The 24812-nt window shown below is 35.9% G+C and overlaps 1 protein-coding gene across 2 annotated transcripts in view; it reads left to right on the top strand.

Annotated features, from left to right (window-relative positions):
• The window catches only part of LOC136988121 (uncharacterized), a 69345-nt gene that overhangs the window by 10755 nt on the left and 33778 nt on the right, over positions 1-24812 (top strand). For both annotated transcript variants that reach the window (XM_067285941.1, XM_067285940.1), the window contains exon 2: positions 9250-9713. In XM_067285941.1, coding sequence (XP_067142042.1) covers positions 9278-9713 — 436 coding nt within the window. In that variant the 5' untranslated portion in view covers positions 9250-9277. The remainder of the gene's footprint in view (positions 1-9249; positions 9714-24812) is intronic.

The following is a 24812-nucleotide window of genomic DNA, read 5'->3' as shown; positions in this document are numbered from 1 at the left end:
AGATAGTTTTTCACAATAAATTTTATACAATGATGAATGAATAAAAACTACTGTATATCGTATAAAATCTAAAATTGAAATGTTTGAATATAAATTATTAAATAAATGAAATTCGATGTTCGTTCTACAGTAAAGATACTAAAGTTAACTAATGTAAATTTATATTTATGTGTTAAATAATTACGTATATTTAATATAACGCAAGTTAAAGCATTTACTTTGAATAGAGTGCGGAACAGAACTGCATACAGTATAGGATACATGTATCTTTATTGTATGTAATTTCGATTGCACTCAGTATGTTTATAATAGATAGAAAATATAATTTAATATGGAGAAAATTATATTAAGTATTTTCTCCATCTACTGATCGTTGGCTTAACTACTATAACAAAGTATGAGCGGTTATAAATTATTCGTCAACTATAAAAATACAGAAAATATTACAATAATCTTACAACTTGCTTGTTATACAGTAAGGACGATAGCTCATTGCTTACACTATAAATCGCCTTTCTTAGCATTTCTAAAACGAAAAAAAAGGAAAAAAAATGGTACTACAGAACTACATCTTGGCAAATCTCCAAAGAGATTTCGAGTCATTATTCTCTTACATTTATGACAAGAATAATTTATTTCGAAAATTTATATAGCGAAACACACAAACTATTTCACGAAGTATACTAATATTTCTATTTTTCCTACGTCAAACAGAAGCGACGAATAAGTCGTAGGCCCATACATTAAAAATAACGTAATATTATTTTAAATATTCATACAAATAAGTTGAAAATATGGCGCACGATTTTTTCTTTTGAAGAAACCACTCTTTTAAAAAAAGATTTAAAAAATTTGCTAGTATCCATCATGTCGGAACACAATGTGATCAATTTAAACTGACATAAACCACTTAAATGGCACGTCCCCCGTGAGAAAGTAGTCGAATATCATCAAATATTCAGTCAGATTCAATAACCTCAACTAATCTTACTCTCTTGCTGCTGATGGGACTCCAACACAGCAGTTATATTAACTATTCAAGCATGTTCCTTTTTTCCTTTTTGGTAATCGCTCTTCTTTCCAAAATCGGTTATTCTACTGGAGTAATAGAATATTTAGTCATGTCCATTTGGCCCTTCTGGTTTTTTTTTTTTTTTTTTTTTTAGCTAGAAGATACTTTTTCCTAGTAGATGATATCAATGGAAACATTGATATAATCGGATTTTCCATAGTTGATTGTTACGCACAAATGAATACTCAATAATTCTCTTGTCTCCCCTTCCGACTGTATAAATGCTTCATTTATTTAAAAATTCTGTACGCTTGCTGATTAAATCGTATGAATGAAGTACTATTCATTAGTGAAAATACTGAGAGAATCATTTAAGTAAACGAGTTTCGTCTATTTGTCTTAAATATTTACAAATTTGTCTTTATTTATTTGTCTATTTAAGTTGAATCAAAAATATCATAACGTCTGTATTTCGATTTAAATGGAGAAATATTTATCAGTACGTTAAACCCGTTTAATTTTCTTTAATAATCACGTTTAAAATTATTTTAAAAATCGAATTTTCCTCTTAAAAATGATAAATATGTAGTCTGCGATTTGTTTCAAGTAGATTTTCTATTCTTTCCCGAAAATTACAGAAAAATAACTTTATTATAATTAACTGGTAAATTATACGAATAATTTTAATTAAACATTTAACAAATGTTTCCAAAGAGTAATCCATTTTGAATAATGTAAAGAATCGCAGAGTTTTTCGATAAAAAGAAATAATTAATAGAATATTTGAAGCGGTAATAAGTAATTGCATCAATTTTTCAAAGGAAAGTGAATTCAAAGAAAGAGAAAATATATTTTTTAACAGTTTAAACATTTCCATTTTCTCACACTAGATGGCAGATTTAAAAATCGATACATTCACCCCTTAAGTTTTATTGATAAGTGTGTGTTGGATGACAATTCCATAATTACTGCAGATCTTGTTCCGTGCTATCATCGTCGTATATTCTTCATCTATTTCGCCACCTGATTAACTGGGGTTTTATCTGCCAGATTACATTTTGGATTACCGATAAATTGTATAGGCAATATACCGCATAGTGTTTACGTTTGCTGTTATCATCGCACTCCACTGTTGTCTTAACGTTATTATCCTATAATGTTTGTGTGTAATTATTTATTAGTTTGCAGCAATGTCCCTGTATTTGCATTATAAATTAAAAATCTAATTCGGTTTTAGTTAAACCTTTGATTCTGTTATTTTTCGGCATAAATCATAATTTTTACTGTCCCGGCTCTGTTATATATAACAGAGGGAAGTATGGCCATCGGTCAAAAAATGATCCCCCTAAGATTTTTACATTTTTGGACTCAGAAGAGCTTGAAACTTCGAGAAATGCAAAAAAATTGGGTTTTTTTTTCCTGTATGTATCGATGTTTGTGTGTGCCACCCTGTTTGAAGCTTAATAATTCCCGTGCTTTTTGTTGAAAATTTTAAAAATTTTGCCGGGAAGTTTGTGTATTAGGGGGATCGATGCTATTAAATTTTGGTGGTTAAAGGTCGACGGGATGGGGATTTGTCCTAACTCGAATAGGGTCGAACTTGACGATTTTACTGGTTATCACCATTTTCAATTTTTTATAAAACCCGTCCCTACCCTAGAAATTAAGCTTTTTGCCACATTATTACAATTAAAAATATAAACAGTTTTTAATAATAAAATATCGTAACAGATGGCGCTACAGAAATTTTAAATGTTGCAGGGAAAGTTAAGCAACTGGTTACTGTATTTTTCGTGCTAGAAGGTGTAAGGAGAATTATGTCATCGTAGTCTATAGACTTTCCATCTAGAAAAACAACTAATCGATCAAACAACCTTTAAATAACATTCCGCCAAATGATAGCAGGTATTATTTTATATCGTTTAAATTAAAAATATAATATAAAAGAACATTAAATTGCCGTCCATTGATAATACATAAAGGGCATTCGTCGGAGGAAAATAAATTCCGAGAGATGTCCATAAATATCGAGAGTCGTAATTCGGTGATGTATTCTCGATTAAATTATTGCTTGGCAGCGCTGGTGCTATTTTTATTATTATTATTTTATTTATTTTTTTTTAAACGAAGAATGCCGTGAGAAAATAACTCCTCTCTTACTATAATAGGATTAATTAAGAATTTTATTGTCGTACCTCTAAGCTAGCAGGCATTAAAATAAATCAAACTTTTAAACTTCTTGCTTGCTCTATAATTTAAACTACAAGGTAACATTTTGCTTTTTTGTAAGATATAAAAAATATTTTTTATGCGGTGAGAAATTAAAGTGTCCTTTATACACTCGAAATTTTTATTTCTCCGCATTAAGAAGGATTAAAAGGTACTCTTCAAATTTTAATATACCAAAGGTTATTTATCTCGTTATAAAATGGTAACTTTCCATCTCGTGTATTATATTAACGACATTTTAAATAAATTTAATACGTCCACCGTTAAATATTTAAATCACTATAAATGTTAAATTTAAAACGAAAAATTCTATTTTGCGAAAGAGTATACTTGTGTTTTAAGTCTGTGTATTTTGTTTTTTTAAAAAAAATATATTTATGGCTTGAGATTTTATCGATCTTTCGATATGTTTTCCGCCATCCCGAATGATACCTATCTTTATACATTTTTTTTTTTATATATTAAGAAAGATAAAATCTTATATGTTGCAGAAAACTAGACTTTTATAAATTGTCAAATTAAAAAATTCATTTTTTGCTAACAACGAATATAAAGAATTTTAAATAACTCTTTCCGTAAATAAATAAATAAAAACGAGCAATTATTTATTATGACGTCGTCACAATGCCTGCAATTTTTAATTTATTTAATTTTAAAATATATGCTCTCCACCTAAATTAGTATTGTCTTGCCCCGTACGTCATACTTTCCCTTTAACAATAGAGTCGTGCCGGTCATCTATTAACTGCATTCGGGGAAAGTTTTGAAGTGAAATAACATGATTTCTGGTTTGCAACGAAGTAATTATACAGTTAATCGGGTCTTTCTGACCCTAAGGTCTCCATATCTGATCTTGGATTTCATCTATCTAACTTCTTTCTCGAGATTAAGGAAAGACAACGGACGACAGTGGGAATGTATAGGTTACAATTTGCAAATTGCAGCCCAATAGCATTATATAATTCATATTACGATAATTTTAATGTAGGTTTAAGTGTTTAACTAACAGAAAATATAAATTTTTTGCGATATTGATTGGCCGAATTGTTACGAAAGGAGGAAACACGAAAAATACGAGATAAAGAGTGCTTAATTCTATATTAAATAGAGCCTCGAGTAGTATTCAGTTTACTTTTCTAAAAAAGAAAATCAAAATCCAGCTAAATGTACTTTCCACTAAAAAAAGTAATTAATTTATGAGGTGAAAATAAACTAAAATAAATCAAAAGTGGCATCTAAATGCGGTTTTGTGGGTTTAGTAATCATTCGAAACGTCGGATTAACGAGGTAACAATGTTTTACATCGGGAGAGTATGAAAGAATAAGAGAGAAAAAGTATTATTACGAAGAAAAGAAACATTTATAAACAAGGATATATATTATTCATTGCTTATTTGCATCGTGCAATGAATAACATGTACTCGCTGTTTATGAATATCATAATTCCTGATTAAATTTCAAATTTAAATTTAACATAGGCTATTCATCTTAGCTTGTCGTCTTTCGTAATCCTTTTATACCAATTTAAATTAGATATAAATGAAAATAAACCTACGATAGATAACGATAAATTGATAAACATATGGGTTTTGACGAACTTTTTACAGACTATAAACTGTATTATTTTAGAATAATTAAAAGCAATTTTATTAATTGCAAGATAAATGAATATAATTTCTCTTGATTTAAATTTTTAAAATTAAAGAAAAAGAAATGAATTTTTCCATTTTCTTAACTGTTACAGTTCGTATAAATGTATTATTAACAATGATCATTATCTTTTTAAAATAATGATTCTAAGAATTTAATTATTCAAGCGGACGGCCGTATTCTTATTAATATAGTTTGTTTATGTTAATCTAAGAATTTACTTTATTTACTTTTTCCTAAATTTTAATAATTGTTTTAATTCTTAATACAATTTGGAGATTAGCAACATTTGTTGAAATCCAGTTGGACCGTCTCCAAATATACTTTTTTAAACGTTAATTTCTAATGTAAAAACATATTAACTTTCTCATCAATCTATCGTAGCAAAAAATGTAACTAATAATAATTTTTTTTAAATTTATTTGATTTAAATTTTATTCCTCGTTTCATCACGATATCGGTTTAAAATCAGTTTTAGCAGTTTGTAATTACTTACATAAGATAAATTCTAATCATCATCGAACGTTGTTAATAAAATTTATATAACATTTAAGTTTTTATTTATTATTTTGTTTTTTAAATTTTAAAAATCCAGCAACGAGTTGCGTAACTTTCCCGGCTGTTACGAGTTTTTATTTAAAAATAACTTTTATATTATTAAGCAAAATAAATAAAAGTCGAGAAATGAAAAAAATTAATAAAATTTTTAATTGTTAAGCTAATCAAATCAATTATTTTCTAGTTTATCTGATAAAAAATGCAGTAAATATGTTTAATAATCAAATTTTTTAATGCTTTAAAGATTTATTTAGTTTTATATTTAAGATTGACCTCGAAAAGAGTTGAGTTTTTATAAAAATCATTTCCGGTCCTTTTAATTTTAATAATATAAAAAATTAAATTTTATCTATCCTACCTCGTAATTAAACTTCATTATAAACTTTCAAATTTATTAAGGAAACAAAAATAAAATCGAATTAACAGTAAACAATTACAAATTATGCATGCGTATTATTAATTATATAAGATACGTTTATAATTTAAATAATTTAAAATTTAACGAATGTTTTTAAAATTCGATTTTAAATTTAAATAATAAATAAACTTCCCGAGGAAAATAATAAATTAAAAATTTAATTTTTATTAATTCTTAGGCAAATTTAAAATTCCATAAACGTAATAAAATTTGATAAGTTAATATCACAATTTCATTAAGAAATACAATAATTAGATCATATATTAGCGTGTCAGAAAACATTAACCAATCAAGTTCAAAGTATTATAAATTTGAAATTAACCAATGGAATTAAATTATAACTGTCAAAAGCCAGCGCGGTTACATCAGAGACGGCGACAGACTCCCGGCTGGAAGTATGGGTTCAATAATCTGTTTTACACCTTTTCAGATGAGTTGAGAGACTCATCCAGCCTCATTCTAAATGGGTATCTGGTCTCTCCAAGGAGATAAAACAAGTTGAAGTGTGTATTGACCATGTCACTTCTTTTTACTGCAGTCGACCGTGCACACCCCGTCCCATAATAACGTTAATCATCACGCGACCTTGCCTCCATAAATCAGAAACTGTAATCTTTGCCTAAATAGTTAATATTTGATCAAAATATAAATAAAAACCGTGTTTAATATTAAAAATCGATCGACGGAAACAACAAAAATATTCAAACTTTACAATCAAGTCGATAAGAAAATATTAAATAATTTTTATAATAATAATAAAGTATAAAATTCAATTTGAATTTTAAAATAGTCGAATTAAGAAAATGAATAGAATTAAAACGAGGAACAAACTTGTTTTGGATGACGAAAAAAATGCGGATGCTACAGAGGTCATAAACGTTTAAATTTATTTATTATTTATGTCTGCAGTGATTATTCAAATAACAACTGAGTAACTGAGAGGAAAATTTATATTATCGAATTAAATAACTACGTGTTTTCTTATCGTCTTCATACGGCAACAAGAAAAGAGTTGCCAGACTCGGAATTTTAAAATTTTATAATCGGAAAGGTTGTAAATTGCAAGAAAGGAAGACATAAATTTTAAAATCGATAAAAATTTACAGACCGTTTGTACTTAAGAAAAGAAAAAAAATGTATAAAATGTATTTTTTTTTCTTTTTTTTTAAAGTACAAACATTTGGTATATTTTAAGTTCAAATATTTTTTTAAGCACAAAAGATCAGTAAATTTTTTTAAATGGTCCGATGTTTACAAGTATTTAAAGAGAAAAAAGTGGATAAAAGTATTGTCTTTCGAGTTCAAAAGGTCAGTTTTATTTAAATGCGTGCGTTCACTATCACTGCCGGATTACCCACTAGGCCCACCAGGCACACGCCTAGGAGGCCCCGAATTTGGAAAAAATACGGTATTTTTACCGTTGCAATCGTGTGTCGTAATTTATAAATCATTCTGTTAGTACTGTACAATTATACACTATTAGTTTATGGCGTCACAAAATTATATACAGGGGCTCCCATCTTCTGTGCCTAGGGGTCCCCGGAAGGTTTTAATCCACCCCTCACTATAGTTTGCAAGCCGTGCATTTTAAAAGGGAGGAAACAGTAAAAAAAAAACAAAAATGTGTTTTCTCTCACTTTTTAAGTGCAAACGGTTTGCAAATCTTTAAAAAGACGAAAGTACATGCATTTTTTCTTACTTTCTTTTTTATAGATTTATATCGCACGAATTTTTCGATTATATCTTTCTCGTTTGTATATTATTTTTTAAATTATGTGACGATATTAAAATTTTATACATCTTGTTTCCTTTCTTTTTATCTTACGGTTGACTAAAATCAATTTTAAAATACGCGTCGTATAATCATGGAGTAATAAAAATCTCCCCTTGTTGAAAATTAAAGGTCATAATAGAAATTTATTGACGGAGTTGAGAAAGTGAATAAACTTATTTTTAAAACAATTTACTTACTTGGCAACAAATATTTATAAATTTCGCTTGAAATCGTTCAAAATTCTCTCGTTTCTTTTCGTGATATCGCTCGAAATTAAACGATTTACGAAACAATTCGTTAACTCTAAAAAACAAAAAATGGCGGATGTTCTGGAACGTTCGAGAAAGCAAACGAACTTCGTATCGCGTGCGTGCGCATTAAACAAAAGCAGACGAACTTTCTCTCACGCGCGAGCGTTCTTTCGTTCGCAATTTATTATTCGTACTAAAATACGAACTTTCTAAAATGAAATTTTTAGAATGCATTATTACGTAATTTTATATTTAAAGTATTTATACAGTCTCACTGACGTGATTAACATAAAAGAAAAAAATACATATTTAAAAAAAAACAAACGATAATAGGAGGCGCGATGACGCGTAAAGCAAACTATTCTAGCGTTATTTTGTTATAAAAATAATTGCATTGATATTTATTCAACGTAAAAATTTTTTCGAGTGCAAAAACATATTATTTATTTATATATTTTTACAATAATACAATTATTGATACGATTAATTTATAAAAGTAAAAAAAACGCTAATAATGATAATTGCTTGCGCGCGCGTCGAGTGTAAGTAAAATAAATTTACTCTCGTGCCATTTCGTTTAAAATTTATTATTCTCCTTAATATTTATTTAAAATGGAAATTTTTTTAAATATAAAAATGCGTCATAAATATAAATTTACGTAATTTTGTAGCTTATTTAAAAATTTTTATATTGTCTCGTCGACGCGACTAATTTAAAAATAGAAAAAAAAGCAAAGAATAATATTAATCACCGCGTGTGCGATTACGTGTAAAACAAAATACTTTAGCACAAACTCGTTTCAAACATTACTTTCATTGATATTTTTCTAACGTAAATTTATTTAATAAAATAATGTATATAAAACCATTTTTTTATATTTAAAAATTTTATACGTCTCCAAAACGCGAATAATTAAAAATAAGAGAAAAAAAACAGACGATAATATTAATAAAAGCGCGCGCGATTACGCGTAAAACAAAATACTCTCGCGCAAATTTGTTTAAAATATTAATTGCCCTAATTATTCGATTTATAAGTATAAAAATATATTAAGTACATAAAACGAAAATATTTTATATTTAAAATATTTTTACCATTCCAAAAACGCGAATAATTAAAAAGAAAATAGTAAAAAAAACAGACGATAATAACTATAACGCGCGCGCGTCGCGCGTTAAGCAGACGGACTTTAATCTCGTCCAAGCGTCATTTTTTTCGAATCTTCATTTTTCCTGTCCCTTAAACTTAATGTACGATACAAACGAAAGTAGGAGTTAAATATGCGTAGGAATTGCAAATTCGATTAGAATCTATGTATTTTTACGAATAAAATAATATTTTTTTGTATATTTTCAGGGCGTTAGAAGTGGGAATCGGATAGGAAATGTCTGGCACGGTTTGCCAGGCTAAGCCTAACGTTAGGGGAGGAGGAAAGAAAGTTCGGACATGGCCCTATCCTGGCCGCGGTTGGACGGACCTTATAAGGTTGGCTTGTACGAACAGTAGCGTCGATCGACCGCCTTCGTCTTTAGAAGCAGAGGAGTGCGCGGCAGCAATAAGGACGCCATCGGTGCGTCGCTACACCACACTCCGCCGGTGGTTATCGAATTGTACGGATGGTGAATGGATACGGGATTTCCTTCGTCACCATGGTCTAGCCATTCTACTCGATTCTTTGCGTTCTTTGTGTGCCTCCACGGATTTCCACAACGCTCTTCTTCAAATTGAATGTGTCAATTGCGTCCGGGCGGTTATGGATTCGCGACTTGGTTTGGATTACATCGTCGAGAACGGCGAATACACGCAGAAACTGGCTACCGGTACGTATTACTTTCTAACTTTAATTAATTTTTTAACACCTTCCACACTTATCATCGATTTTCGATCGCATCTATCCTCCCGCTCCTCTTCTCTAATCGATACCGGATGCTTTAAACTTACGCTCCTCGCCTCGTTGCGAATTACGCGTGATTATTTTCCATTATTTACAATTTACGTAACGAATATTTTTCTATTCCGTTCTTAATTTTCCTCCCCCTTAAAAAATCGCCTTCGGTGTGCGGATGACGTTAACGCCATCTCTTAGCGGGCGTCGGTATTAAATGTGTCATATAGGAGATTTTTTAACGTTTTATATATATTTTGTCTTGGAAAAATATTTAGGAGGTGGCCACGATCGATAACGACGATTTGTCGATGGAGTTATTAATTTTAATTCGGATTTTTTTTCCTTAAAAAATTCATTTATGATTATCGGGAGTGTGATGGAATGCGCGGTATCGATGACGTTCGATGCTGTATTACTGTTTCGTTACGAAAATTAAGTGCATTTTTTTACATTGTTTAGATTGAATATCGGTAATTTAAGGAAAAAAAATTGAAAAACAACACTTCTGCACCGAAAAAATGTGTGTTGGAGCCGGAAGTCGTATTAATTCGCCTTCGATTATTACCTATTACGGTATAATAAAGGTAAAAGGCAGTGTAAGTAGATGATGGTAGAACGTGCCGGATAATAATTTAAATAGAGAATTTCTGTTTATATTAAAAAGAATAACATTACAGGGTAGAGAAAGTATTAATTTTCTCCATTAAATTTCGCCTTCTCTTATTTTGATTAAAAATAACTCGGCGTAAATTAATTTTTTCCATTTTTCTTCCGCTTCGGTTAACCGTCTTTTGTCGAGGTTTGTGTCGTTTCGGATGAGGTAATCCGCGCCATTTCTCGGCCCCCGACGTCGAATTCGAATATGCCGGAGAGTCACGTGACTCTACTGTCAATTTTAAAATGTTTCTGTCGAATTAACCGTGGATACACTAAACACGTGACGTATACGCTTCCTGCTAATGGCTTTTAAATTGTGGTCACGTGGAAATTAATTGCAAATTTTCTCGTATTGTTTTTTTCCCCACATAATGAATCGTAACTGCTAATTACGTGCCGGGTTATTTTTTAAATTATTTCACACTCCACGATTCTACTGTAGATTTTTGTATATGTAGTATTTTAAATTCAAATATCGGCGTCGAAAATCGAATGTAAAAGATTAACGACGAACGAAATCGATCGATGTAACACGTAGATAATAGAAGTAACGGCTTAGAACTTGAAAATTTCCATTGAATTTTCGTTTGTGTAAGCTCGAAATATGATCGAATGAATAATTTCCGTCTACGGAATTCTCTTTCCCAGTTTCGGAATTTAAATTCGAGTGCGTGACGGACGGAATATACGCTCGTCGACGGTATTACGACTAAATTAAGTTAGATTTGAACGCAGTTTCTTAAAAGTAAATAATTTCTCGGGCACGTTCTGTTTACATTTTTAATGAATTAATCATAAATATGCCCTCTTGTAGAAAATTACAGAATTCTAGTCTGTATTTGAAATCCGATTTGTTGACGTAACACAGCGAGCTGTTACGTAAACAGATTGATTCCCTTCTCGTGGCACCTCCAGAAAAAATCATTCGTCCTCTGAAGATTATCATAATTAATTCGGTTTTAAATTTACGTCATTTGGCACGTTACGGATTACTTAAGCTATAATAAATAACCAATTTGTCCATGTTTAAGGTTTGTTAACCCCGATATAAATCGAACGGTTTCCCACGCCTATCTATTTTCATTAGTAAATTAGCTAATTCGTTTTAATTAGATAATAGATGCGGGCATTTATATACGAGTCGGAGTTACGTCGCGATCGTTATATCGAAGTTTCCGGTAACGTTTGGCAATTTCAAAAACGATAATTAATGTATTGTATTAATTACCCGCGCCTTGTTATCCCGCGTAGACGAGTGCTCGGTTTGCAGAAATTTAATAAGTCCTAACGCCGTGTATAGTGCGCATTTACTTGTCAAAAACTTGTTTTTCCTCGGAGTTAAGCCTTGGGATTCGATATCAAAAACAGAAGTCTCATTTGAAATTCATAGAAGATTTTTTCGCCGACTTAAAAATCACGTCGCAGTTGGTTTAAAGAAAGAAAAATCGCCGAGGAAAAGGTTTCCGTTTTTTATCAGACGATGGCGTATAAATATTTAAAGTATATTAGGCTTCGACCTAGCCGCAGTTGACTGTATTTATTTATTTATCTGCTTAAATTTTATAATTAAACAAGAAAATATTTAGTGTGACGTGGCTGCAATTTTAATCGTATTTTTAATTTATTTAACTTAAAATATATGCTCTCCACCTCAAATTAGTGGTGGCTTGCCCCCGTATGTCGTACTTTTCTTTTAACAATAGAGTCGTGCCGGTTGTCTATCTAACACCTTTCGGGGAAAGCTTCCGTTTGTACCAGAAGTAAGTGTATAGTTAATCGGGGCCTCCTACCCCTAAAGTTTCCGTTTCTGGTCTTCTCTTTCGTCTATCTAGCTCCGTTCTCGAAATTAAGGAAAGACAGACGGACAGACGGACGGACGACAGTGGGAATTTATAGGTCTACCTTTTTTCAAATTACATCCCAACTAGCGATCCCTCTCGACATATTTTCGATTTTCTATACGTTTAGTTCGAATGTTAATTGTTTATCTAACGGATCAAATTGCTGGTTTGTAGAATTATTCGGGTGATATCCTTGACTGTAGTTAGAATATTTACTCTAGTTCAGTTTCCAACGAGATGCTCGTGGACCCGGGTCGGTAGGATTTCCCATTACACACGAAATAACGCCTCGGTCCGGTGTTCTTCAGTAGCGCGTTATAGGTTAGTGGGGGCCACGTACAGTACAGTACAGTGTTGACTTCAGACATTTTTCTTCGAGGGAATTTTTTAGAGAAATATTTTCTTTAAAAAGTTTGGTTTGGTGCCCCTGTTGATAGAGGATCGGAAAATTGCCCCTTTTTCCCGTAGGATAACGCGTCTCTGCGTTATTAACGTTTTACACTGCCCACACCTCTCGAATTTAAAAAATAAATTCGATTTAAAAAATATCTCGCGCCTCTCTGGGTCACGAGAACTTTCGGTTAAGAACCACTTCCCAATTATAATTAGGGAGGTTTACGTTTTAAATCCAGTGGCGCGTTGGGCAAAAAGGGCAGTTGCCCGAGGCCCCCGATAACAGAGGGCCCCAAACCAATCGTTAATCCCCCGAAGAAAAATGTCCGAAGTCAAAACCATACGTGCTGTCCCCTAATTGGATTTCGCCCGGCCTCACGAAGCTATAACTAGCCCGTTTTTAAATCTCATGTAAATTTTTAAAAAGTCGAAGAAAATAAGAGGATATTTTAGTTTTCGGGTAGCAAAACAGGGAAAGTTAAATCTGTATTAAAACCTGGAGGGAATATCACGCGCGACGTTAATAAATAACGTGATTATGACGACGTTAATACCCGCACCGAGGAAATTTTATTGTAGAATGTGCGAATGGCCAGACGTTGCACACTTTCCGTAAACACATGCCGAATGTTTAATAATTTAACCGAGAGATTATAAGAAGAGAAAATTGATGACGTCTCTAGCAAATGCGAAACGTGACCGCGGAGAGACAGGTGATTCTGTTTATCTTCCAGTAAATAAAATTCTTTTTATTTTTTGACGAAATGAGGGAAGGCCACTCACGTGATCGAGAAACACTTTCCGGGGCGGCGCACGTGCCGCAATTTCGTTAATTGTGTTTGCAGTTTTCTTTAAGTAATTAAACCGAAGTAAAATTCCGTCGTCTCGGCCGTAACCCGGTTAAAGAACGAAGTGGCACGTGACCGAATGGAGGTCACCGAAACGACGCGCGCGGAAATTTCGCGAGACCGAGTTTCTAAATCCGGATCCCGTTGGCCATTTATGGAAATGACGTCATTAGCAAGTTTATTCCTCCGGAAAAGTAATGGGGAGAGCATCAATCTCTATTTCGGACTTCCAATTTGTCATCATTAGGCATGCTCGGTTGCATTAGTTCATTAGTCGCTACACGCTCTTCTTGTCTGCACTCTCTGTCGTTACGCCGAGGTATCCGCTACTTTCTCTGATTAATACCCATTTTGCCAATTAGAAGGGCGCGGTCATGTGACTTGATCCCACGAGAATTCGGCTTCAAAAAAAGCAGAAAAACAATCTCAGGAACCGCCTTTAAGGTTTACGGTCGTCTCGCGCCAAATCGACCTCGCCGTAATTCTAAGTTACGATTTAAACCGCAAAGAAATAGTATTAGGCGAATTAAGACTGGGCGGGGGGTCGTCGAAGTCATGTGGTAGCGCCTGGACGTTTAATCGATGCCATCGACAAACGATGTATTTGGCTTAGTAAATTTTAATTAATAATTAGCATGGTTAACGTCGTTAGAATCGCGTGACGTCGATACATCGCATCGGCGATACGCGCGGAATTAAGTCTTCCGGAGTGTCGAGAGACCGGGACGAATTCCGATCACGTGTCCAATTATAAATAATCGATTCACGAATTTTCTCTCTTCGGCTGTATTCACGATTATTTGTAAACCACGATTGAACTTTATCTCGTTGCCGCACCTGCGTGGCAATAGGTCGACTCTACCAAGGACTCGACGCGATCACGAAGTGCCGCGGCGTGACCCGACACGCGTGACGACTCGTTGCCTCTTCCTCGCAGATGAAAGCGGGTGAACGTCCATTCCCGTCACGTGACCGGCCCGGGCAATTTTCCTTTCCGTCGTCGCGTGACGTAATGCCCGTTTCGGTGCGCTCTCCGTCGTCGGCGGCGCTCCAACGCGTACGCCAGATTTATTTGGCTAAAATGGCGGATCTAGGCGACATTTTAGAAAAGGTTAGGCGAGAAAATGCCAGGCAAACGGAAAGTATTTTAATTACGCCGAGTTTTAGAGTTACGCGTTAAACTTCATTAAGCTCGAGCCGTAAATAAATCGCGTGATTGAAAACGTAACGTCTCGAATATCGCCAGAAAAAACCTGCAAATCCTAGGAGACGATTGGAAGCGCTATACGACACACGAGACGCATCGATGCATTTTATTTAAAGGAAGTCGAATTCCTCGGATTCGGTTACGTAAGACGAAACACGCGAAGGGAGGATGCCGAATGACAGTTTTGCACCGCAGCGCCACGGCGATTTTTTCACGTTACGCTCGCGCGAGTGGAAAAGAGAATCGACACTGCGCAAAAGCGAGAGAGAGTGTGTGTTATTAAGAAATTTCGAACTTTCTCGCGTTACCGAATGACTCGCCTCTCACGTCATTCCGATTCTTTCACCCCACCCACCGCCCGTGTCTGTACCAGAAGTCGAATTATCACGTGGCGTTGGGCGTCGAATGTGGGAAAGACACGGAGGTGACGGAAGCCAAGTCTTGACACAGGACAGACGCGTCACGAGTGCTTCCATTTTTTGACAATGACGAGAGTAGTGTGGGAACCTATTCTTTTTCCATTCAAACCGAAAATAAACAAAAAAACTTTTACTACTCCTTTTCAGCCTGCGACTTGAAAAGGAGCCGTTCTCTCTCACTCGCTCTCTCTCTCTCTTTCTTTTTTATTTCTATTTTATTTTTAATTCTTGCCTGTCCGGTTTTCCAAACGCTTCGTCACGTGACGGAAATATGCGAAATCGAATTCCGTCTGTCACCGTTGATTTCTTTACTTAGCCCATTCGATTTACGGTCTCGTGGCCGTTTTTTTCGGGGGGGGACGGTCGTCACGTGACCCGAATAAGTGGGAGGTCGAAGAGGAAAAAAAGCGCACGGGTTTTCCCCTCCCCGTGTAACAATAGAAACGAAACTTATCTGTTTGCCATCGCGTCACGATGCCGCGTTGGCGGTCACGCGAGAGTTACGCGTCACGTGACTGGAGAGATAATCCGGGGAGATGGAAAACAAAAGTAGTGGCGTCACGCCAGGATTAATTACGAAAAAGTGGGATTTTGCGAGAGTTTTTTTCGAAAGAAAACAACGACGACGCAATTAGCGAGAGTCCACTCTTCCCCCCGCTCGAAATATCGACGCGAGCTGCATCGCCGGTCACGTGCCACCCCTTGGCCAACATCCAGGAAGATCGCTGCCGATCGATGGGCTTACGTTATTCTGTATGTTTGTACATTACGTATGCGTGGGTGGAAATAACCGAGAACAAATGTTAATAATGCTCCCTCGCATCGACTGCCATCCGCGTTATCCTCGCCTAGCGATTTTACACGCCGAGTTTAGATTGCTACAATAAGCGGGTTAGAAGGATGTTTTCCAGCCCGTCCCCTCGAAATAACATTTTTTAGGTTACGTCACGATCCATCACTTACTGTTCGTTAAAGGTGTAGGAGCGCCGAATGAGAATAATCGAGTAGTATTATTGAGTTATAATCGGAGTTAACTCGCGTATAGAGTAACACACAAACATAAACTTAAGCGATCTTTATTACTATAAGCTTTCGTATCATTGGGTGTAAGACGTCTACGATGGACGACGGTGTAAGCGAGAAGAGGCCGAGATATTCCTCCACCGGATGAGAAACTACGCGCGAGAGCGACAATCGCTAGCGAATTTCTATCCCGGCGGCGGGTACGTCTTGGCGATTTTCTTCGCCGGTCGACTTCCTACATTTTATTCGTCTTTCGAGGAAGTCGAACCATTCATGTTCCCATTTCTCGTTTTCTATTTTGTTTTCCGTCGCGCGCCTCGTTTCCGACGGGGATGGAGCGATTACGAGAGTAGCTCGGCCATCGGCTATCGCCACGGAACAATTTAAGACGGTAAATGCGGGAATTATATATAAATAGAAGCCGGGTCGTTAACGATAGGGGGAAGGCTTTTTCGAATTACCAGTATCATTTGTCTTTGCGTTTATATATAGGATGCGGGATGCGGGGAAAAAAGTGGCATTTTAACAAAACGTTGGAGTTTCTTTCCTCTTTTATTACTTCTGCGAATTTTTCACTCCGGCCAACTCGCTTTCTTCCTTTCACGGATATTTAAATTGGAGGAGTTCCAAGTGTTTGCGGGAAATTCGTCGTCCCCTCTTTTCTCTTCCTATTGTCGAATCGATACTCGACTCGCTCTTCTTACGTATAATTTCCAAACTCTCGCTTTAATTAATCGCCGTCGCATCGGACCATCGCTATCGGGGTGAAGTTTATCGACGTTTTCATTAGCGTAAGTATCGGGAGGAGCTGGTCGACACCGTCATTCGAAAGACCCACATTTGTCTTCTTCCGAAACGTTTGCCTCCTTATCTTCCTTTCGCCGGGCCCGATCACGTGACGATTTCTACTTTTCCCCTCGCCATCGTCACGTGACCGTCGGCGAATAGGAAAAATCGCACGACTCTCGGAGAGTATATAATTTACGCGCTAACGGGATTAGAAGCGCGGCGTAGAAGCCAATTTATAATCAGTCGAATTAAACGTTATCTGGAGAACGAATGTCGTTACGTGAGGCGGATTCGTAATAACTGTCGATATATAGTCACGCGACGGGAGTGAAGTAGCGGGATTTTTCACCCTCGTCCTTCTTACGGACGGAAAAATCAGCGTTTTTATAAATTAGGACGAAGAATCGATGCGCCGAATCGATCGATTAACGAAGGAACGCCGGTAGAACAAGATGGAAACTCGATATAGCGCTCCCTAAACAGCGCCAAAGAGTATTCCGTAAATGAACTTTCCTGGTAAATATTAAGTAGCGAACTCGGTATCCTACGCGATTTTTCGTCGTAAACGATATATCTACTCTCCAGTCGCGTAATTAATGTTTGAGATGTTTCGTTTTAGCGCCACGCTGGAAGACGCCGAATCGAGGTTCGATGGTACAGCCGAACGGAGAGAACTCTCGTTTTAGAGTAATAGTTTTATTTAATTCGACCTAAGGGTGCCGTACGTCAAAAGGGTGGCACCCGCGCGTCCCGGTGTCTCGTAGACGAATTTAACAAGAGAAAGACGAGTTATCTTCGAATTTATAACATATTTATCGCCGACGTGATATACGAGACAAGACAGGAATGCGACGTTATAAAACGAGAAGATTTACTACAACGTCGTTCCGCCTAATGCTCTCCAACGTCTACGACGAACGTGCGCCCAGAAAGTGCAAAATGAATTCTTTTCAAATGTCTAGGGATTAAACGCTTAAGCCGTTCTACTTTTCGAGTCAGGTGATGTGCCAATCATTCCGAGTTTAGGACAATCGAAACGTGATTCTTCCACCCGCTTTAATAGTTTTTTAAATCGTGCGACGACCGGCCAATCGTTTCGTTCCTTACGACGACGTAGAGAGAAAAGAAAATAAAAGACATCTCGTAACGCCCGATAAAGCGAGAACGTGCGAGAGGAAACGGCCACCCGGTCTCTAAACAACTATTAAAATTTCAACTGGAGATTTTTCTCCGCTCTCGAGATGTCTGCCTCCCTCCCTCTTTAAGTTTGATCGTAAACAGACTTCCATTCGAAGGAAATTTATAAGGTTAGGGATGCCCTCTTATCGACGTCCGATACGCTCAGACACACAGACGCACACCTAGGCGGTCTGTCACATAATTCATAGCTTTATCTGGAGTGTGGAGGATGCTGCGGAAACGTTAGAAATTCTCGTTTTTGTATTTTCTTTTTGTTTGTTTTCTTTTCGTGTGCGGTCATCCGTTGTCTTTGCGGTAGTAGCCATCTTGTCTTTTGTGTCGTCACGTTCGTTTTTATGTGTTGCCATAAACGTCTGGTGGGTAACGTGGCCCTATAGTATTTTCTCTACTGACGGGTCAACTGTCTCGCGGTCGTAAAATAGGAGAGACCAAAGCTGTTGAATCTCTCGTCCCTTCTACTTCAATCTGTGGTTATATTACTGATGTAACACAAATTCGCCGTATATATATATACTTTTATGTGAAAATACTCCTCCCGCATTTTATGTACACGAAACTAAACTTAAGAACTGTTATGTATATAAACAGTGAAAGAACTTCTCCTAAATTCGCTGAGATGTTCTTTGGTAGTAAACAACTCGAAATAAAAACAGGACGAGAAAGCTGACGACGCTGTTGCTAGACTCTCCTGGCATTCTTTGTTTGTTTTCATCCCTTATAATTACTACTATTGCCTTTAACTCTTCGGATTAGTTCGGGAGATGTTAAAAGGTGGGGGTCTTATCTCCTGAAAATTCGTAGAAACATTTTCCCCCAATACACGAACCTCTCTGTCAAATTTCAGAAATTTTCGGCATAAGGTGCGGGGGTTATTAGGTCTCAAAGTTGTCCCCCACACAGGAAAAATCCTCAACTGTTTTTCCATTTCTCATCGTCCCAAGGTGCATTTGTCTCCAAGTCCAAAAATGTAAGTTTTGGGGGGTCGTTTTTTAATCGATTGCCATTCTATTCGGCATTATTCGTTGACGCTTTACCTAGGTGACGTTAGTTAGGAGAGCGATGTATCCAGCTTCGATTGCGTATAACATAGTCTTAAACACTATAATTTTGATAAAATAGCTTTATAAAGAAGCATCAAATATTATGGGATATAGACATTTCAAACAAACGTCATACATAATGTGTTTACGTTTATTATAAACGTAAACACACCTCACACACTAATTATAGTATATGTATATAAAGAAAATATTCACAATGCAATTTAAGTATTAAAGTTAATAACAGTATAAGATATTACACGTAAATAGAAAGAGAGACATGGGGTATTTTAACAGAAAATCTTAACAATAATTCCGAGGATTTTCTCGCTTTTAATATAAATTTCTCAATTTTCTTCTAAATACGATTACAGGGAAACGGGAAATTACTGGAAAAAGGAAGTTATTTCGAGAAGAGAGGTTAAACCACACCAACAGAATGTGCGTTTACGTAGAACAATGCACACGAGAATCAAAGCGCGGCATTTTCGTTTTCATTACGCTAATGAATAATAATAAAAGATGGACAATGTAGACGGGTGCCGCCACACAGGAAATTATCGTCGTCTTTCCGTAGGTACCAGCCATCGATTAATCCGCCAAATCTGGCGACTTATTATTAGCCCGAACGTTTCTTTGTTTATATTTACACCAAATAATTACGTCATTATTTCCGCCGTAGTGTTCGATTCATAACAGTCGAGAGCGTTTTTATCGCGTTAACGCTTTGTAGAAAGGTGGCAATTTTATATTTATATTTTTCCTTTTTTAACAAAAAATTTTAATTTATTTATAATTTTCTTTGTAGCCTCATTTGCCGTTTCTCTGGAGGTAAACAAACAATTTTTTTATTACGGCATTCGAAGAATTTTTGCTCATTTCTTTAATATACGAATTTTCACCTCGGAATCCGTATTCATTAAATCACGGAAGATTACGCCAAAGATAATTAACTAAATGTTTTTTTAGACTCCATTTGTAAATAAACGCATAAAAAGTGAAATCGATTGGTCGAACGGCGTGGCGATCTTAACGGCGATTGGCTAGAGAAATAATTTAAATTCTTTTAAGAATATCTCTTACAAATTTCCATTTTTTTCGTCTCTAAATTAAGTTACTTATTTTATAAAGGTCGAACAGATTTATGTACAGGATGGCCTTAAATGTACCTACCGAATTTAATGCCGTATTACAATCGAACGTCGAGATATATCCCGGGGTTCTAGCGACCTCTTTTTATGGGGATATGACGGAGATAGCGCGTTGGAAGGACTCGAGTGTGAAATTCTTTAAAGTGCGAAGTCATACTTTAAGATAACGTGGCGGAAGTGGAGAGTGCACGTCGTAGCACAAATGGCTTCGGGTGCAGATTCCAACGATATTTGATTAAGATTTACCATCGTTCGGCTGTAATAAAGCCAGGAACTCAGATAAATACATTTCGGGCCGTTCGGTATTAAAATTAATATAAATTTATTCCGTTGATTATTAATTTAACTTTAATATAAACGTTTGAACGTTAAATTCACACACTTCCATCTTTACGTTCATGCAATACACCAATCAGCCGCGTTATATTAGTGTACGCGGCTTTAATTTATCGGTTTCGTTCCATTTAAAATTAGTAATGGTGATTTCGTTACATTTGTAACGAAATTCGACCAGATTTCATACTCGAAAAAATTAAATGGAGTCGGATTTTGAAAGAAAGTAAATTATCTTGGCTTCTGTTCGTAATCCTTTCGGAATTCGTGGACGATCCGTCGGACGAGAAATGGAAGAGACGAAATAATAGTCTTTAGTTCTTATCGGGACACAGACTAAGACATGGGATCGTCCTTGAAGTAGTGTCTAAGTTAATACTTTATCGATCTCATGCTAGCTTTTGTCAATGTTGTCATTGGAAATCGGATGATTAAAGACGAGCATCGATCGGTCGTTCGAAAACTGCATCCTTTGACTTTACCTCCCTCTTCGATCCGCGAATTTATTATCGTTTCTTTATCCGGCGCCATTTTGACTCGGCAGTAAATTTCGATATCGATAATGACGAGATTTTTTTACTCGTTTGCCTGGAAATTTCCTTTTTGTCGCCGATAAAACGGCCCGAGATGCGAAGAAAAGATAAAGTTATTAAACCTTCTCCGACCGGCCGAAATTCGGAAGCGACCTTTAAACTTTTCCATTAAACTACGAGAAACTTTATTGCTTGTGACGTATTAAAAATACGTCACAAGCGATAAAGTCCGAAACGTCCGGAATTAACGGCGTTTTCGTCTTCTCCTCGGCCAATCTGCCGCTGGGTTTTTTCGTTAAGGGGATAAACGAGTATTAATACTTGCAACCGTGACGTAATTACCCCACGAATCGTAAATATTTATTCGGGTTTTTCTCTTAAACAAAGTTAAAGAGGAAAGGAGAAGACGGACGAGCTACTCGAACAGGTGGGAAGGAAAATAAATTCCCTGCCTGGTGACGGGGGAAGGCGAAAGGTAGAAGAAGACATAAAACTGTCTGTCTGGTCGTTTGTCGGCAAGAGGAATCGTTTACAAATAATCGGATCCTTTAAGAAAATTGGTGATTTACTACTTTCTCGACTGAGCAGGCGCGTCGGAGGAAGGAGATAGTCTACGATATCCGTTTATCGATTTTAGAAAATGCCGCTTCGCTCCGGTTTGCTCTGTTAACTTACGGGCAACGGGCATTGACCTAAGCTGGGATTCGACACGTGACTCTGTGCCTATGGGCTAAATAGGCCGATAATAGACGAGGGGCGAGATAACGTTACCGGAGGGGAGGTACTCGGCCTTTAAATCGCTCGATTTATGAATAGAATCCCGGACCACTCGTGTTTACTTAATGGTTCGGGGGGATTCGATTGTCGAAACGAAAGCCTCCGCGGGTTAACGCGGATTTGGGATTTTCGAGCCGAAGTAGACGATGTCCTTGTAAAAAAAGAAGCCCGGTTAAACGAATGTTTTGGTGGCAATCCAATAGACGAAGCTCGAGAGGAAAGACAAAAAAAAAGTTAATTTCCCTACTGATTAACCCGACGAAATCAATTCCCAGTCTCTCGACGGATATAATCGATAGTTTTTAACTTTATAATTTCTTTTGTATTACTTAAAAATTTATAAAACGTAATTCCCTAGGCGAATTATTGTGTACATATTTAAGGTTATCCGGTTTTTGACTTGTTAAAAAGGAAATTTACGATGGCGTGTCCATCGATTATTATTAATGTTATCGATTGACTACCTCCCGAAGAAGTCTGCAAATATTATCCCGTAGAAAACTGTTTAACCGACGTGCGCCTGTGTATAATCTTACGTATTTACGAGTGAATAAGAGCGCTTGTAATCATTTAAATTGATATTTACATCGATTTAAACAATTAGACGTACGCTCGTTAAGTGGTACTTAAGTCGATGCGATGGGCACACGTGAATTTTAAATTATTCTCCGACCGTTTAGACTACTCCCCCTCCGACATAAACTGTTTATTGTAACCAAGTCTGTATAAAATTATTTATTTTAATTAGCCTTATAAGCAATTTATTCGATTACTTTAACGAATTTTAAATAGTAATATTCGTCGGTAGTCAAATTAAGGAATTCCGGATATTGAAAGGACGAATTTATCATTTTTGATGGAAGCATTCCTTCGAAATGAATAAATTCTTCCTAATTGGATGAGGAGAAATTATATTAATTAGAGTGGGAAGGAATTTAAGATTTGTACGTAAAATTCGAGAAAGAATACACAATGTTCTCCCCGTCTAGAGCATGAAAATTGAAAGAGATACTGTATATATTGATACATATATCAATTCTTTCTCTCTCTCTCTCTCTCTGTGTGTGTTTACTAGTACTATGTTACATTGGCGCGTTATCCTGTGGACATAAAGGGCAATTGGCTTAGCAACAGGGGCCACAGGCAATTGTCCTTTTACCAATCTTTTATAAGAAAATAGTTCCCTCGAAGATAAATGTCCGAAGTCAACACTATATACGGGGCCCCCTAATTCGAATTTGCCCGGGCCCCATAAAGATATAATGCCCCACTGTTACGTTAATAGGCTAATATAGTGTACCGTATAATAGAAGTATACTATGGAGGCCGGATTTACACTCACGTCCCGATTTCTTTAGAATAAATTCGGCCCCGTATGTTTTACTCATTAAGTAGTATACGGGCTATACACCGAGTATACGTATATAGTAATAGTTTAATAGTATTTTAGTGTGTTATATCTGTATTTATACGAAACGCTCCTTAATAGATTTGAATTATTTAAATAATAATTATCAATCATTACGTAGCAATTAATCGTAGCAATCACGTCACAGAATTCGACCGGTATTATTTATCGGGCGACTTATAAGAACGGCTGGAAAAAAATTGATAAGTCTTGGGTGCAGCGGATTGCTTTTCTCTCGGTTTTCAAAACTAGAAAGGAAGATCGGTTTCTATTTTTATCCACGGAAATAATCGATGAAATATTAAAATCTCTCTCGGTTACTAAGATGCCGATATTGCTCTTCTCAGTCACTCCGAATTCATTTTTTACGCGCGTGCACGGTTCCTTCTTAAGTCATTCGTTCGAATTAACGTCACTATCAATTATCGTCTTTATCAATTTGCCAGGCCTCCATATTTTAGTGCGAAAACCTTTTGTGTTTCCGATTCCGAACGGGCTTTTCGATAATTATGCAATTTGCCGGCAACAGCTTGTTTATAAAGTATCCATTAGAGTTTATTTAAATTTTCTGGCGCGTGTTAATACGGGGTTCTTCCACAAAATTTCTAATTCGGAAATTACGCGTCGTGTTTAATTAAGAAACGACTTTTTAATTTAAATTTGGAAATTAAAAAGGTGCTACGAGCTTCGATTCCATTTTTTTTTAATTTTTATTTTCGATTAATATAAATTAAGCGTAGGCGAAATGAATTTTGGAATAAATTTAATTTAGGAAGGACGGGATTAAGTTATTGTTCCATTGATTTTTTCTTTATTCTTTTAAAGTATTAAATTAGTTCGAGTGATAATTAAGTTACGATCTTTGAAGTTCGCTTTAAACTTCATAAATTACTCGAATACACCGAATTAATTGCGCGGAAGTTATTTACTCAAACGATTGATTTTTATGCGTAGAACTTAGTAGGACTCGCGCGAATGAGACGTTAAATAAATTCGACGTGTATAAAGTAGTGACGCGGCGGTGTAATGCCACCGTTCATCCATCAAAATTCAAACCACCCTCTAGTCACCTGCCAATAAAACATTTGGCTCCGGCCAGTACACGGTTTACTAGAATTGGCGTTTACGTTTTAATCTTCAAAAATTGTGCCGCGAGATGCCGGCCATTTTTATGGCCTACCATTTACACATACGGTAGTTTAATTCCTTTTGCCGTAACTGTCAACTGCAAATGTCTACACTCCATTCTCGATGAGGCGAATGGAGGGCTAAAGTACCAACAATTCTCCTACCGACGTCTGCAAGAACCTATTCCCGATCGATAAGATCGATCAGAGCTTCAACTATCGACTGAGGAGTTCGACCCGCCAGTCGAATACTTTTTATACGATTGCGTTTTCCTCTTCTTTTTT

Source organism: Centruroides vittatus, unplaced genomic scaffold (genome assembly GCF_030686945.1).
Source record: "Centruroides vittatus isolate TY-2023 unplaced genomic scaffold, ASM3068694v2 scaffold_3046, whole genome shotgun sequence".
NCBI lineage: Eukaryota > Metazoa > Arthropoda > Arachnida > Scorpiones > Buthidae > Centruroides > Centruroides vittatus.
Note: the sequence above shows the minus strand (reverse complement) of the source record. Positions and strands in the feature narration are given on the sequence as shown.